The 14,036-nt window shown below is 33.2% G+C and overlaps 1 protein-coding gene and 1 long non-coding RNA gene across 2 annotated transcripts; one reads left to right on the plus strand and one right to left on the minus strand.

Moving 5' to 3' along the window:
• The first annotated feature begins 8,881 nt into the window (after nucleotides 1-8,881).
• LOC130993731 (transcription factor MYB1R1) lies at nucleotides 8,882-11,096 on the plus strand. Its single transcript, XM_057918772.1, has 3 exons — nucleotides 8,882-9,470; nucleotides 9,562-9,770; nucleotides 10,194-11,096. The coding sequence occupies exons 1-3, from the start codon at nucleotides 9,191-9,193 to the stop codon at nucleotides 10,668-10,670; spliced, it is 966 nt and encodes a 321-aa protein (XP_057774755.1). The 5' UTR covers nucleotides 8,882-9,190; the 3' UTR covers nucleotides 10,671-11,096.
• A 1,740-nt stretch (nucleotides 11,097-12,836) lies between these two features.
• On the minus strand, nucleotides 12,837-13,830 carry LOC130993732 (uncharacterized). The gene is made up of 2 exons (XR_009091757.1): nucleotides 13,646-13,830; nucleotides 12,837-13,254 (listed from the first exon to the last, which is right to left on the minus strand). It is a non-coding gene; the product is annotated as an uncharacterized LOC130993732 (long non-coding RNA).
• Between the last annotated feature and the right edge of the window lie 206 nt (nucleotides 13,831-14,036).

Genomic DNA, 14,036 nt, shown 5'->3' on the forward strand with positions numbered 1-14,036 from the left:
TGAGCGCCGTGCAATTTGTGCGCTCACCATGCGCGCTCCTTTCACACTATTATAGATTGAAACTTTGATGATATACAAATGAAACTTTGAAACTTTGATGATATACAAATGAAACTTTAAATTTTTAAATGTCACTATGACACTTTTGAACATTTCAAATGACACTATAACATTTTAAAATGACACTATAATATTTCGAATGACACTATAACATTTCAAAATGACACTTTAAGATTCCGAAGGACACTACATGAAATCTTAAAAATGACACTATAACATTTCGAATGACACCATAACATTTTAAAATGACACTTTAAGATTTCGTATGATACTACATGAAATCTTCCAGTGTCATTTGAAATCTTATAGTGTCGTTTGAAATTTTATAGTGTCGTTTGAAATGTTGTAGTGTTATTCGAAATGTTGAAGTGTCATTTGAAATCTTCCAGTGTTATTTGAAACCTTGTAGTTTCATTTGATTTTTATAGTGTCTTTTCGAATTGTTGAATTGTGATTAGAAATCTTCCGGTGTCATTTGAAATCTTCTAGTTTCATTTGATTTTTATAGTTTCATTTGTATATCATCAAAGTTTCAAAGTTTCATTTTTATAATTTCATTTGAAATCAAAGTTTCATTTGTATAGAGCGCTCCTCACATAAGTGTGCCTCATAGATAGCAGTTTTGTGGTTGATGTTTGAAACATCTGAAAATTGGAGGATTTCATCATAAAGATTGGGAGTTTGTGATTGGTGCTCCCACTTGACAATATCTGAAGAAGCTAATCGTAAGCCACCCAATATTCGTGGAGGTCTAATCACAACAAACGCCAAAAATGTTCTAAAATACACAATCACAAACAACATTATTACGTTCAAAAAATTTGATGACAAAGACTTTAGGACCATAAATCATAACTAAACATAATTATGCCTATATATATACACGCATACACATTTATATAACTATGGATTATATAGATACGCGGCAATAATCTATGCGAAATTCGACATGATAGTTTAATTATTTGACTTATCTAGTCAAATAAATTGCTCAAATATTATACAAATTATTTAGTTCATCCCATACACTTATTACTCGAATTGAGTGCTTAGTTAAAAAAGATGTTAAAAAAAGAAGCACAAATTCGAGTCCATCTTTATTTATAGGTTATTGACACTTAAATATACAAACTTTGAGTTAATACTTTTTATATATAAACTTTAAAAGTTAAAACTGATATGGCCGTCTTAAAAATTTAACGTTGACGAAACGATTAATTTAACGAACAACGTCATATATATCGTGCATTATAATAATATTTTCTTTATTCTAGGGTTCATCCCGTTAAAATCATAGCTTCAATAATCTTGTTTTTAATTCCTATACCTCGATTTGTAGAATTGGAGTTTGAGTGATGAATCTCCTAGTTTGTGTGTGTTGACAACATATAGACCATTCGAATGAATATCTTATTTGATTTTGAGTTAATATATTAAGCTTACCTAATTAAACTAATGATATTAATTTTTGTATAATAAAAATTAGCTTATAAAGGGGCAAAATGAAGTATAACAATTAACTTCTACCATGAAGAAAAATATGGCTGAATGCTTGAACTGTTTGTGAAATTGAGTTTAACTGTTTATCAAAGAAAATACATGAAGTTGTTGGATGTCCACCACCTATTTGACTAAATGTCCCAAAGAAGAACAACGTATAATTTTGTCATCTCATTTTATTTTGTCCACTCCGTTGACAACTCATTTAATTTTACTACTTGGAATGACATATCAATTTTGAATTTGAGCGTAATTTGAAACTGTGGTTAAAAGGCTAGTCATAAAGTTTATAAATTTTTTAATAACTTCCAAAAATTCGTAAAAAAAATCAAAATGAATTCAAAATTCATGTATTTAAGCATAATAATCCAAACTTTGTTACTTATTTATTGTATCAATGAATCGAAATTCTTATAAAAAGTAAGCCGATTGATATTAAAGCTTGTATGAAATATAGTACTATATATTCTCTCATTCCATCAAAATTGTATTGTGAAATTAGAGGAACAAGTTTTAATAAAATAGTTTAAAGATGCATTTTAAGTGTAGAATGAGTCTCATAAAAAGTAATGTATTATTGGGTTAGCGGTGTTAGGTCCAATAGAACGAAAAATTAAGGAGCGAGTTTTTATAAATATTAAATGTAAAAGAAATTTAAAATATAATAAATAATTTAAAGAAAATGAAAAACTGGAGTATTTTTTATAAACGGACGAAACTAATAAAAAATTAGTCTAGAGGGAGTGAGACAGTAACATCTTGCTTTGAATATGTGGCTGAAAATGAAAGCTAGATAATTGGAATTGTTTAATGTCAAAATAATTGAGTTAGAAAAATTAGTCAGGAAATGGACAAATATGTCGTTTTTCATTCCAACACAGTATGAGAAACACGTGTTTATCGAGAGAGGGGATTATAACTTAGCCCAGAATAGCCCTTTTACAACGTTACTTCTAGAAGATAGTTGGTTGGGTAAAAATTACTCCCTCCTATTCAAAATATAAGTCTTCCTAAGCTTTGACACACATATTAATAAATAAAAAATTACTTAATTTAACCCTAATTAATGATAATTAATTAATATCAAATATATACTACCACTTCACAAAAAAACGGTGAGTATAATTCAAAATGAAACAGCTTGCATCATCTAATATTCAATAAATGCACCTTAAATAAATGAGGTTAACTTGGGTATATTATGCCAAAACGACCTACTCCCTCCTATTCAAAATATAAGTCTTCCTAAGTTTTGACACACATATTAATAAAAAAAATTTACCTAATTTAACCCTAATTAATGATAATTAATTAATGTCAAATACTACCACTTCACAAAAAACGGTGAGTATAATTCAAAATGAATCAGTTTGTATCATCTAATATTCAATAAATGCACCTTAAATAAATGAGGTTAACTTGGGTATATTATGCCAAAACGACCTACTCCCTCCTATTTAAAATATAAGTCTTCCTAAGCTTTGACACACATATTAATAAATAAAAAAATTACCTAATTTAACCCTAATTAATGATAATTAATTAATGTCAAATACTACCACTTCACAAAAAAACGGTGAGTATAATTCAAAATGAATCAGCTTGTATCATCTAATATTCAATAAATGCACCTTAAATAAATGAGGTTAACTTGGGTATATTATGCCAAAACGACCTATAATTTAAAACTAATGAAATACACTAAAACGACCTATAATTTGAATAGGAGGAAGTATAATTTTAAACTAATGAAAAACACTAAAACGACCTATAATTTGAATAGGAGGGAGTATAATTTAAAACTACTGAAAAACACTAAAACGACCTATAATTTGAATAGGAGGGAGTACTAAATGAGTTGAGATTTCACTAAAATCCAACTCAACAAAGAGATATGATGAGTGTGTAGTGCATTTTTCAGTTCACCTAATGTTTTTTAAGTACTTTTAGTGGTTGTTTGGTTCGAGTAGAGGAATGGAAATGGAATATAATCAAATAAAGGAGTAGAATGGTAACAATAAACATTACTTTTATTGAGTGCTTGATTTAACAATAGAAAAGAATCATTAGTAAGAGATTTCCTTTTTTTGTTTCCCCTCTATTTTGAGGGGTAACAAATTGAGTGATTGGATTACGTAATAGTTACCTTATTATCCAATCCAAACAATAAGTAATGGATTCAATTAATTGATTTCATTTCCAACCTTCAAAAACACCCAACCAAATATGAGCTTAGTAGTTAATTAATACGATTCTTCATGAAAATTCATATACCTTTTACGAGCGATAAATATCAAGCATATTTTGAGATGAATTTGTAGAGTGATGGCAATATATTTTGTTATAAAATTTTAATAGATGATGATCTATAATTTTTTCATGCTGAAGAATCAAATTTTATTAAAAGATTAATGTGAGAATGATGATTTATTTTAAATTATTTTTATGATCAAATTAACTCGAAAAATTTATTTATTTTAAATTTATCTAGTATCTTTTTGTTAATTAAATTTAATTGACAAACTTATTTATTTAAAAACATTTAAGAATGAGGATTGAGTTTTTTATTAAGTTATAAATTGTTGAAGTTGAATATATATACATATTTTTGATAAATTACACAAGTAAATAAAGAAATTTAAAGACCGCACCTCGGTGGACTCAAACCCAAGACCTCAGACCTTAGTCATTAACCACTTATCGTTAGGCCAACACATATACATGGTTGAATATATTTTTAATGTGAAATAGAGTTTAAAATAGTTAAAATTAGAAAATGGAGAAGATGTCACATATTACTGTGTTGTGAATCATTATGATGCTTTGAATATGGTATTGTTATATAATTTTAATAGATGTTGATAAAAATATAAAAGAATATGGACGAGATTAAAAAAAAGAATACGACATAAATAAACACACATTTAAAAGAGAAGGCAAGTGCCAAACACGTGTATGAATAGCTTGCACAAACTTTAATATGAAATGATATGATACTTATTATTCGGAGCTATGGTCCATATACGAATAGCTTTACATCTAATTAGTTTTGTTTCATACTATCCTAATGAAGATTCATGATGTCCACTTTTCTATGTTCGCGATCATTTGATTTTGATGGATTTTCCTTTGTTTGCGCTCTTCATTATATAATACGCTTGGATGTGATAATAATAAATTCTAGTACCTCCTTCCTTCTAATTAACTTAATTAATATTTTTTTGAGCAGTTTTAATTTAATTGATCAATTTTTTTTATACGAAATAAATATAAGTAAGAAAACATCTAATCACCTATAAAAATTTGCATCGTTAGATATTTAACTTTGTTAATTAACTTCGATTATGTTGCACGATGAAATGTATTAACATACATGTAAATAACTGAAATTACAAAAAAAAAAAAAAAAAACTGGCAATTGTAACAACGAAAATTCCGTCTCAACAAAAAAAGAAATAAAAAAATTTGATGGTTTTGCCACGAAAATTCCATCTAAAAAAATGATCGTCGGAATCGGAAAATGCTCGCCGGAATATCTAACTATTGAAAAAATTCCGTCTCCACTAGCGACGGATTTTCTGTCTCTGTTTCCATCTCAAAATTTAGTCAATGATGACGATCACTAGCTGGTCAGAGACGGAAATTCTGTGATAAATTCGACGTAGATTTTGAGACGGAAAATAAAATCCGCCGTTACAAAATTTTGCGACTCTGTTTTTAGCATCTCCCTTAATCAGTCGTTTTTCTGTTGTAACTATAAGTTTGAGACGGAATATACGGGATTTTGAGATGAAATTTTCGTCGTTAAAATTCAATTTTTTTGTAGTGTTATTTATTTTATTACCAAACATATTTAAAATACTAATTTTTTAAATTTCGTGCTAAATAAAAGTTGACCAATTTAATTTGGATGGAGGGAGTATTACGAAATATATTTAAATCATTATACATTTATAGTTTAAGTGGGTCCTTATTCATGCATAAATGTGTGAATAGTAGGCCTAGCTATGCACTTTGATTTAAGTCAAAATTAGAACCTTGCTTTTGGGGTAGCACAATAATTTGATTTTGACATATATAAATAAAAATATGTGGACTCAACTTTTATATACAATGCCTGGTTTCAAATATATGAATTTTGTATATCAAAGACCCATTAAAAGAAACATATAACGAAATATGTACTTCGCCTAAATTAGCAACAAGCGATGCACTTGTTTGAATATAATGAAGTATAGCTTTTGGATGAAAAAACAGACCAAAGCACTTTATAATTTTTTCACGTTTAAATAAATTTGAAAATACTATATCTAATATGAATATACGCTATAAAGCATCTTTAAAGACCCTTTTTGTTACAAGAAGACACATAGCAACTGTTTGTGTGGTAATGCATATGGGGGGATTGATTGTGTTCACATCATGATCAAAACAAACTTGATCCATGAGACAGTATCCTATAAAATTTACATATTCAACATTTATTATGTACAAGAGCAATTTTAAGGATGCATAAATACTTCAATATAATTCAACCTTATAATTAAGAACTTCACAATAAGGTCCAATTTTAGCATCATTTTTAGCTGGAAAATTTCGATTTTAGTTATCCCTAAAAAATACTCCCTCCGTCCCGCTCCAAATGTCTCATTTCTTTTGAGCACGGAGATTAAGAAATATGTATAATGTAGATAAAGTGGGTTGATGAAAATTGTTTAATAGGATTATGTATAGAGAGGGAGTGTATTGCCAAAAAAGAAAATAACACCTTTGGAGTGGGACAACTCAAAATAGAAAATGAGATATTTGGAGTGGGACGGGGGGAGTATTTATGTATGACCATATTATAAATTTATATAAATATTCAATTGATGAATATGATATAGATATGGACTTTTTTTCTTCTTCTTAGAATTACAAGAGGTATCTACTTATATAATCAAATAAGCCACTCGCACGCAAGTGATACCTCTACACCACACAAAAGTGAAGAAATAATTGCACGAAGGTGGAAAAATAATCGCACGCAGGCGAGATTGAACCCAAGACCTCTCACAAATAAGAGTATTTGAGTGCCTCAACTTTGTCATTTGAGTGATATTGACTGACTTTTTAAGAAAACACAAAGATTGCTGACCGCTATGTAGTACTCCATCTGTCCCATCGAAAGTGAGTCGTATTTCTTTTTGGGTCGTTCCAACAAAAGTGAGTCATTTCCTTTTTTGGTATTAGAGAATTTAAGACTCTATTAATAAAATTAATTATACTTTTATTTTTCTTAATCACCCTAATTAATACTCATTCCTTATTTTTAATTTTTTTTTAAATCTTTAATTGCTATAAAATTAAATATATTTAATACATTAAATAACAATTTTTTAAATCTCGTGCCCAAAAGAACTGTTCACTTATGGCGGAACGGAGCGAGAATTTTAGTAAAAGATAGGCTAAAATAGTTAGATAGGTATATGAAAATGAAAAGAAACTACACTAAGAAAAAAAAAGGTGTATATTAAAAGAAAGGGAAGGTGAAGTGAAAGTAGATATGAGTAATTAGTGGGGTCAAATTGACCCTTATCCTTAGAAATCCCACCCACCACCAATGGTGACCAAACAAAAAGGCCGTATGCCAAATATTGGAGAATATGCCATTTTGACGGCCCAGAAAACCCCTACTTCTCCACCATCCTTTTATTTTATTTATTAGTAGTATTATTTTTTCTCAAATATTTTTTAATATATCAAGACTTTGCATAAGTCCGATTAGATCTTATGTCACCAATAATGAGACTCCATTTCTATCAATTACGTATTTATGAAATCCATAGAGGGATTATCCTCTGTTTCCACCCCTATGCACTTTCCAATCAAGTCTGTTCCACCCAATTAAAACAAGATTATCCATTGTGTCATCATTTTTGTTGTTTTGATAAATTACAATAGATATATTAATTAATTACGTGCTAAGCCGTGGCTAAACAAACACGAAAATCATATGATACAATCCAAAATGTGAAAAAAAAGAAGGTAAGAATCAGATTACAATTATCAATATTTTTGAATTACAATTTACATTAGATGACTCTAATCTCCAATCTACCAGTTGAAAGGTAATAAAATGATCCCTTTTAAACTTGAATTTGTATATGTAAGGAATAAAATTAATTAATTTAATTATAGTGATGGGTTAGATAATTACTACTCCCTCCGTCCCGTTAATAATGGCACGTTTTCTTTTTTTGGTTGTCCCGCTATTGATGGCATGTTTCCTATTTTGAAAAAAATAAGGGAGTGATTAATGTTAATTAAAACCCTAATTAAAAGCCTAATTAAAACCCTTGCCTTCTCACTCTATCTCTCTTTCCCGATTACTCTCTCTCTCTCCTCCGCTGCCCTCTCTCCTCCGTTGCCCTTTCTCTGCCCTTCTCACAGCGACGGCGACTGCTACACCCTTACCGTCTATCCTCCTCCACGGCGATGGTGTGGCGCCTTCGCGTCCATCCACCCTCCTCCGCTGCCCTCTCTCTGCACTCACTCTCGATCTTTTTTTCTCTATTGTTCGCGGCTGCCAAAGCGAGCTGCGGCGGTGCATGCAGAGCCAGCGGTCACCGCCGCCTCTGCTCCTTCTCTCTTCCACTGGTGTGCCGCCTCCGCGCTCCCACCTCCTCCGCGATCGGTGGTGAGATCTGCACACCGCCTCCATTCTCCATCCTCCATTTTCTTTCTCTGCACCCAAAGATAATATTTTGGGGGTTTTTGTTTTTTAAATCCTCACTGATTCCTGGAGATTCGGTTCCGGTGGAGGAATCTGGGTTTTCTATTGTTTGTGTTGAGACGGCTTGCGTGGAGGGATTTGGGTTTCCTATTGTTTGTGTTGAGTTTGTAGAAGCGGTGAGAGATGGTTTGGATGGTGGAGGGATCTAATTAAGTGGCGGTGGCGGTCGACGAAGGAAAGGTGGGATTGAGTTTTTGATGGAGGAAGGGTTTGATTTGGGTTTGTGCCGCCGGAATTCTGTAAAGGGGAGGGTTGGTGTGGGCTTTTCTGTGTCGGCCACACCCAGTAGAATGCCGGCGAGGCTTGAGTTGAGATCTGACGAGGCGAAGGGAAGGCGGCGGCGGCGGCCTCGCCGGTGTTGATGAAAAAGAAAGTTATTTTATTAACAATATTCAAAATTAATTAGCAATAACATTAAATATGTGGTCCCTACAACTTTTCTCCTAATACAATTCTTTTTAATACCCGTGCCGAAAAGAAACGTGCCGTTAATAGCAGGACGGAGAGAGTATAAGATATGATTGATAATTAATTTATGTGTGAAAAGACTGGTGGGAGGCAGGATTATGTGGAGGGCATTGATTCGATGGCAATGAAATGAGCGTGCACCAAGAAAGCAGCGAGATATTTCCCTTCTCCTTACCGCTGAGATTGATTACAGCACACCAAAATCTTACTGGCTGATAAACAAAAACAAAACCCTCATTGCTACGTAAACGATCGCACCTTATATTCTCCATCGTCCGTCTCCACTCGAAAATTCCTCAATTTTCTCTCTCATCACTACTTCTCTCTCTACATGGCCTGAGCCTCCACGTGCACGGTGGTGGAACCAGGCTTTACTACTTCATAGCGATGGCGGCGATGCGCTCCGAGAGCTCCGCCTTGGACGATAGTCGGTGCTCGCAGACAGGATCCGAAGTCAGCGGCGGCGGCGGCGGCGGCGGTGTTGGTAAAGGATTCATGCTTTTCGGAGTGAGAGTCATGACGGAAGGATCGTTCAGGAAGAGTGTGAGCATGAATAATTTGGCTCAGTACGATCAGCTGCCGCAGGATTCCAGCCACGATGTTGCCGCCGGCTATGCTTCCGACGACGTCGTTCATCCCTCCGGCAGGAGCCGCGAGCGGAAAAGAGGTAAAACTTTCGAGCTGATGGTTGAATTTGATTGTTGAATTGAATGTGATCGGTTACAGAGATTTGATTGTGGAATTTGTTGGTAAAATAGGGGTGCCGTGGAGTGAAGAGGAGCACAGGCTGTTTCTGTTAGGGCTGCAGAAAGTTGGGAAAGGAGACTGGAGAGGGATTTCGAGAAACTATGTGAAAACCAGAACGCCTACTCAAGTCGCAAGCCATGCGCAGAAGTACTTCCTCCGCCGGAACAACCACAACAGGCGGCGCCGGAGATCCAGCCTCTTTGACATTACGACTGATGCAGTATTTCTCTCACTTATAATTCTTAATCAAATTTCATTTTTATTATATACTATACTTTTATTTTGAGTATATGTGGCCAGTTTTCAATTAATGAAAATAAAATAAAAATGGAGTGTGTGTAAAAGAAGTGGTTGTATATTTAGTCAGCCCTTCGAGTGTTTGGTAGTTGTATGTCCATTCATTTTAGTTTAGTTTGCTTTCTTATTGCATAACATACAAGTAGGTATTCAATTCTAATACATAACTAGATTTACATAATTATGATTTTGTTGGGTCCATAATACATATGCTAAAATCTTAATAAATCAGAGAAATTTGGATCCATCCTCATATTATTTTTATGTGTGCTCGGTATTCCATTGTCATGAATTATCACTGAGCTTGTCACTTGCCTTAAATTAAGACTTTCTTTGGTTTTAACAGGTTGCGGGCTCTGCAGTTGATGACCAAATGTATCAAGAAAATTCACCTCAGACTCCAACAAAACAACAAGGCAAGAATGTTGAGAAATTTCCTATGGCAAATTTTCCTGTGGCTATGACACCTGTAGTGGTGCCAATCGCAACTGAAACTCCAATGGAGAATCTCACACTTGGACAAGTCAATCAGCTCACCAATTCACCAAAGCCCATTAGGCCAATTCCCATTTTACCAGTTCCTCCATCATCAAAACTGGCCTGTCTCAACCTTAACAAGACAAGGACAGCCGTTGATCAGCCTCCCTCTCTGTCACTCAACCTGTCGATGTCATCACAACAGCCACCGCCACCACAGTCGCAGCCGCAGGCGGCCAATCAAGAACAGCCACCGACGCCGGCACGACACGCGTCTGCCTTCCAAGCAATGCCTGCTGCTGGCTTTAATGGGAGTGGTGGAGATAGCATGATTATTGTTGCTTGATGGGAACCCATTGGTAGTATGCTTGTGGTGATATATGTGCTGTAAAGTGGGGTTGTAATCTTCTTTCTACTATCCAAGAAAAGACAAGATATCAAAAGTTGGAATAGTATTAGCCTTTGGAGTAGATTTGTGGGGATTATTAGGATTATTTATTTTGGTGGATATATCTTATTGTACAGGAGTAGGGAGATTAATTAAGAAAGTAGTGGTCGTTTTCAGTAGTTTTTTTTGGGGGGGGGGGGGGGGGGGGGGGGGGGGAGGAGGTATCCTACTGTGTTGTTGTCTGTAGTTATAATACTTGAATGTTTCATCTTTATGTGGGGGATGGTTTATTTAAGGTTTTATCTGCCTTGTTCCCTTTGTGTTTCTGTCGTTTTCTCTGAAAAAAAAAAATTATATATGAGTTTCTATCAAGGTTTTGGGCCACTTGCTTTTGTCACTTTGGTTGAAATACTAGTTCATTTTTGTATTTATTCCGTTTCAATCAGTCATTCATCAAATTTGCAACTCAATAATTGGTGTTACTTTCAGGTTGCAGTCGTGGATGATTTCTCTACCTAAAAAAATATAAAATAAATTCTTACCTATTTAATTATGTTATGCCTACAATCACTTAATATTATATTTCCGTCTCTAAGGGAGTGTTTGCTTTGAGGTACAAAGGAGGGATAAGTTATATTTGTCATTTTATATTTTATTTATTTTGATGTATAAAAAATTCGAGCATGTTTTATATTTCGGGCAGCCCCTTATCCCTTGGGAAAATGATAATTCTATGCATAAGAGTGTGTGATATAATTTTATACCATTTTATAAGGAGTGAATAAATGTATTAAAGAGCAAGCACACCTATGATACCTAAGCGATACAAAACTTTCGTTTGTAAACATCTAAGATTCAAACATCACAGATTTCTCAAGTTTATTTTTTTATTTTTAAATAATTCTAAAGTTATTGTGCAGAACAGTTTTAAAACAATATGAGATTGAATTATATAGGCAGGATTCTAACCTTAGGATCCTAAGAGAAAAAGAAGCCGCAGTTCTCAACTGTTATTATTTTTTTTAAGAGAGGTGGAGCTGTGGAATTTAAATTCTACGCCTTGCTGTTTATATACAAGAGTTTGCGCCGTTGATGTTATTATTTAGAGGGTGTTTGACTGAACTTATAAGCTCTATAATTTAAGAGTTTATAACATCCTTCAAAGTTTTTGGCAAAATAAGTTCTTAAAAAGCTTATAAGTTGTAAAAATAAGTTCTAAAACTTATAAGCTTCCGAAAAAATAAGTTCATGTACCTCAATTTATTTTCTCATTATCTTATAAGCAACACTCGTTTTTCAAAAATAACCCAACTATGATTTTTTAGTTTCATCGTATATCATTTTTTTTAAAACCAACACCCGAAGGGTGAGGGGTTAGGCAGACCCACAACCTGTAAATAAACCTCAATTAGTATCCAATACATGACGCTACCCAAAAGTGACAACTCATCATATATCATTCTAAATTTATTTTTCTTCAATTTTCTTTCTCTAACAAAGATTTTCTCTCACTAATTAAAAATTATATCTCTAACTTATAAGCTCAATTACCACACACTTTGAAAACTTATAAGTTTTTAAAAAACTACATCCTCTTGAAACATCTTATAAGTTCGAATAACTTATAAACTCTTTAAAATAAGCTTAGCCAAACTCTCTGTTAGTATATAAATATAAATTAGTTTCGTTTTCTTTCAGTAAAGGAAAGTTCAGGGTCCTAACTTATTTCCTTTTTAGCAGAATACTACTCCAATTCAAAATGTATAAATGGAAAAGGATAAATCGCTTTGTACAATGTGATACGAAATAAAAGCTCCCAAATATAGGAAATCCAAGTATCCAACAACCAAAATAGGGAAACAAAAAGCAGAGTATATCCCGACGCTATTGCCCTAAATTTGAAGCTTCTGCGTGGCCGAGACAGTGAGAATTTTCAAAGATTATACTCAACTTTCAATTACGGAAAAATTATCGTAGCTTGGTATATTATTGGTTAAAATGAATAGTTTAAATTTCAAAGTAGAATTGGATCAAAAAATCGTACGTTGAAATATACTCCGTATAAACTAAAAACTCTCAAACAGAAAAGTAGAAAACACTCTATCACAATTACACGTGAAGAGCTAGGCCAATCTTTTTTTCTTTTCTTTTTTTTTTAAAAAAAGTGAAGTGAAAATATAGAGGTGAATGAGCAACAGCATAAACTAAGAAGAAAATGTAAAAGCATCGATCAGTTGGCGCGAGGCGGAGGCGGAGGCAGAAGAGGCGGCGTGTAGTGACGAGAGTTGTTTTGGTGGAACTTGTTAATAAATGCAGAGGCTTTCCGATCTGTGAATGTATTGTTGTTCCTTGCGTGGAACCTTTTTATGTAATCAGAGAAATTCTCATCATCCGCTACTGCTGCTGGAGTTTGTGAGCTTCTGCTGCTAATCTGAGATTTTGATTTCATGGGTGCCGCAGAAAACGAGAAGAGTTTGATAATGTTGAGCACCAACTCCATCGATTTCTCGCAAACACCTCTCTTCTTCATTCTCTATCCAATCTGCAATTCTTTTGATAAAAGATAAGTAGGAGAATTCATCCTTTTAGAATGAAGGACACATGTGTGAATTCAGAGTATTCTCAAATAAAGTGGCTGTTGTTTTCGGGGATAATCTTCAATTATTCTCTTTTTTTCGCACATTTCTAGCTTCTCACGTAATTGGTGGCCTGCGCTAAGGTCTCTACCTCCACGGCATTCTATTTCTAACCTTATTTTCATTCTTTTATTTTAAAATTTAATATTTCATTAAAATTAAATTCCAATAGTATATTAATTAAAAAATACTTAAAATTAAAATTAAAATGAAAGTTTAGAATTTTAAAACAAATCAAAAATTGAAATTAAAAAAAAAATATAAATAAAAATTATAAAAAAACTAAAACTTCCCCACCAAACAAAAGGAAAAGCCGCCCACGCGATCACCTCTTCTCCACTCCGTGCCCGGCACCAACGACCATGCAGCACGCCAACATGGGTGTCCTCGTTCATCAGCTCGGTCCGGTCCTATGAGCTTCCTTCACGTATCTTTTGCTGCTTTTTTATCACCATTTGTATGAAATATGTAGGTGATATTGTTGGAAATATGATTTTATGCCAAATCTGAAAATTATTATTTAATTAAATATTTATTATTTAATTAAAATAATAATTGGATGTTAATCTACATCTCGAGTAGATCAACGTGATATACTTGAAGTCTCAAAACCGATTTCCGGTGAGTGAGATATTGTATGTCAAAGTTTGGATGTTGAAGAGGGAAAATCAGTTTCAACTTCTGCGTT

The sequence above is a fragment of the Salvia miltiorrhiza genome, chromosome 7 (genome assembly GCF_028751815.1).
Source record: "Salvia miltiorrhiza cultivar Shanhuang (shh) chromosome 7, IMPLAD_Smil_shh, whole genome shotgun sequence".
NCBI lineage: Eukaryota > Viridiplantae > Streptophyta > Magnoliopsida > Lamiales > Lamiaceae > Salvia > Salvia miltiorrhiza.

Coding starts and splice junctions, on each gene's coding strand:
- LOC130993731 (XM_057918772.1), top strand. CDS start 9,191: ATGGCGGCGATGCGCTCCGAGAGCTCCGCCTTGGACGATAGTCGGTGC. Junction 9,471..9,561: donor GAGCCGCGAGCGGAAAAGAG/GTAAAACTTTCG, acceptor TTGGTAAAATAG/GGGTGCCGTGGAGTGAAGAG. Junction 9,771..10,193: donor TTGACATTACGACTGATGCA/GTATTTCTCTCA, acceptor TGGTTTTAACAG/GTTGCGGGCTCTGCAGTTGA.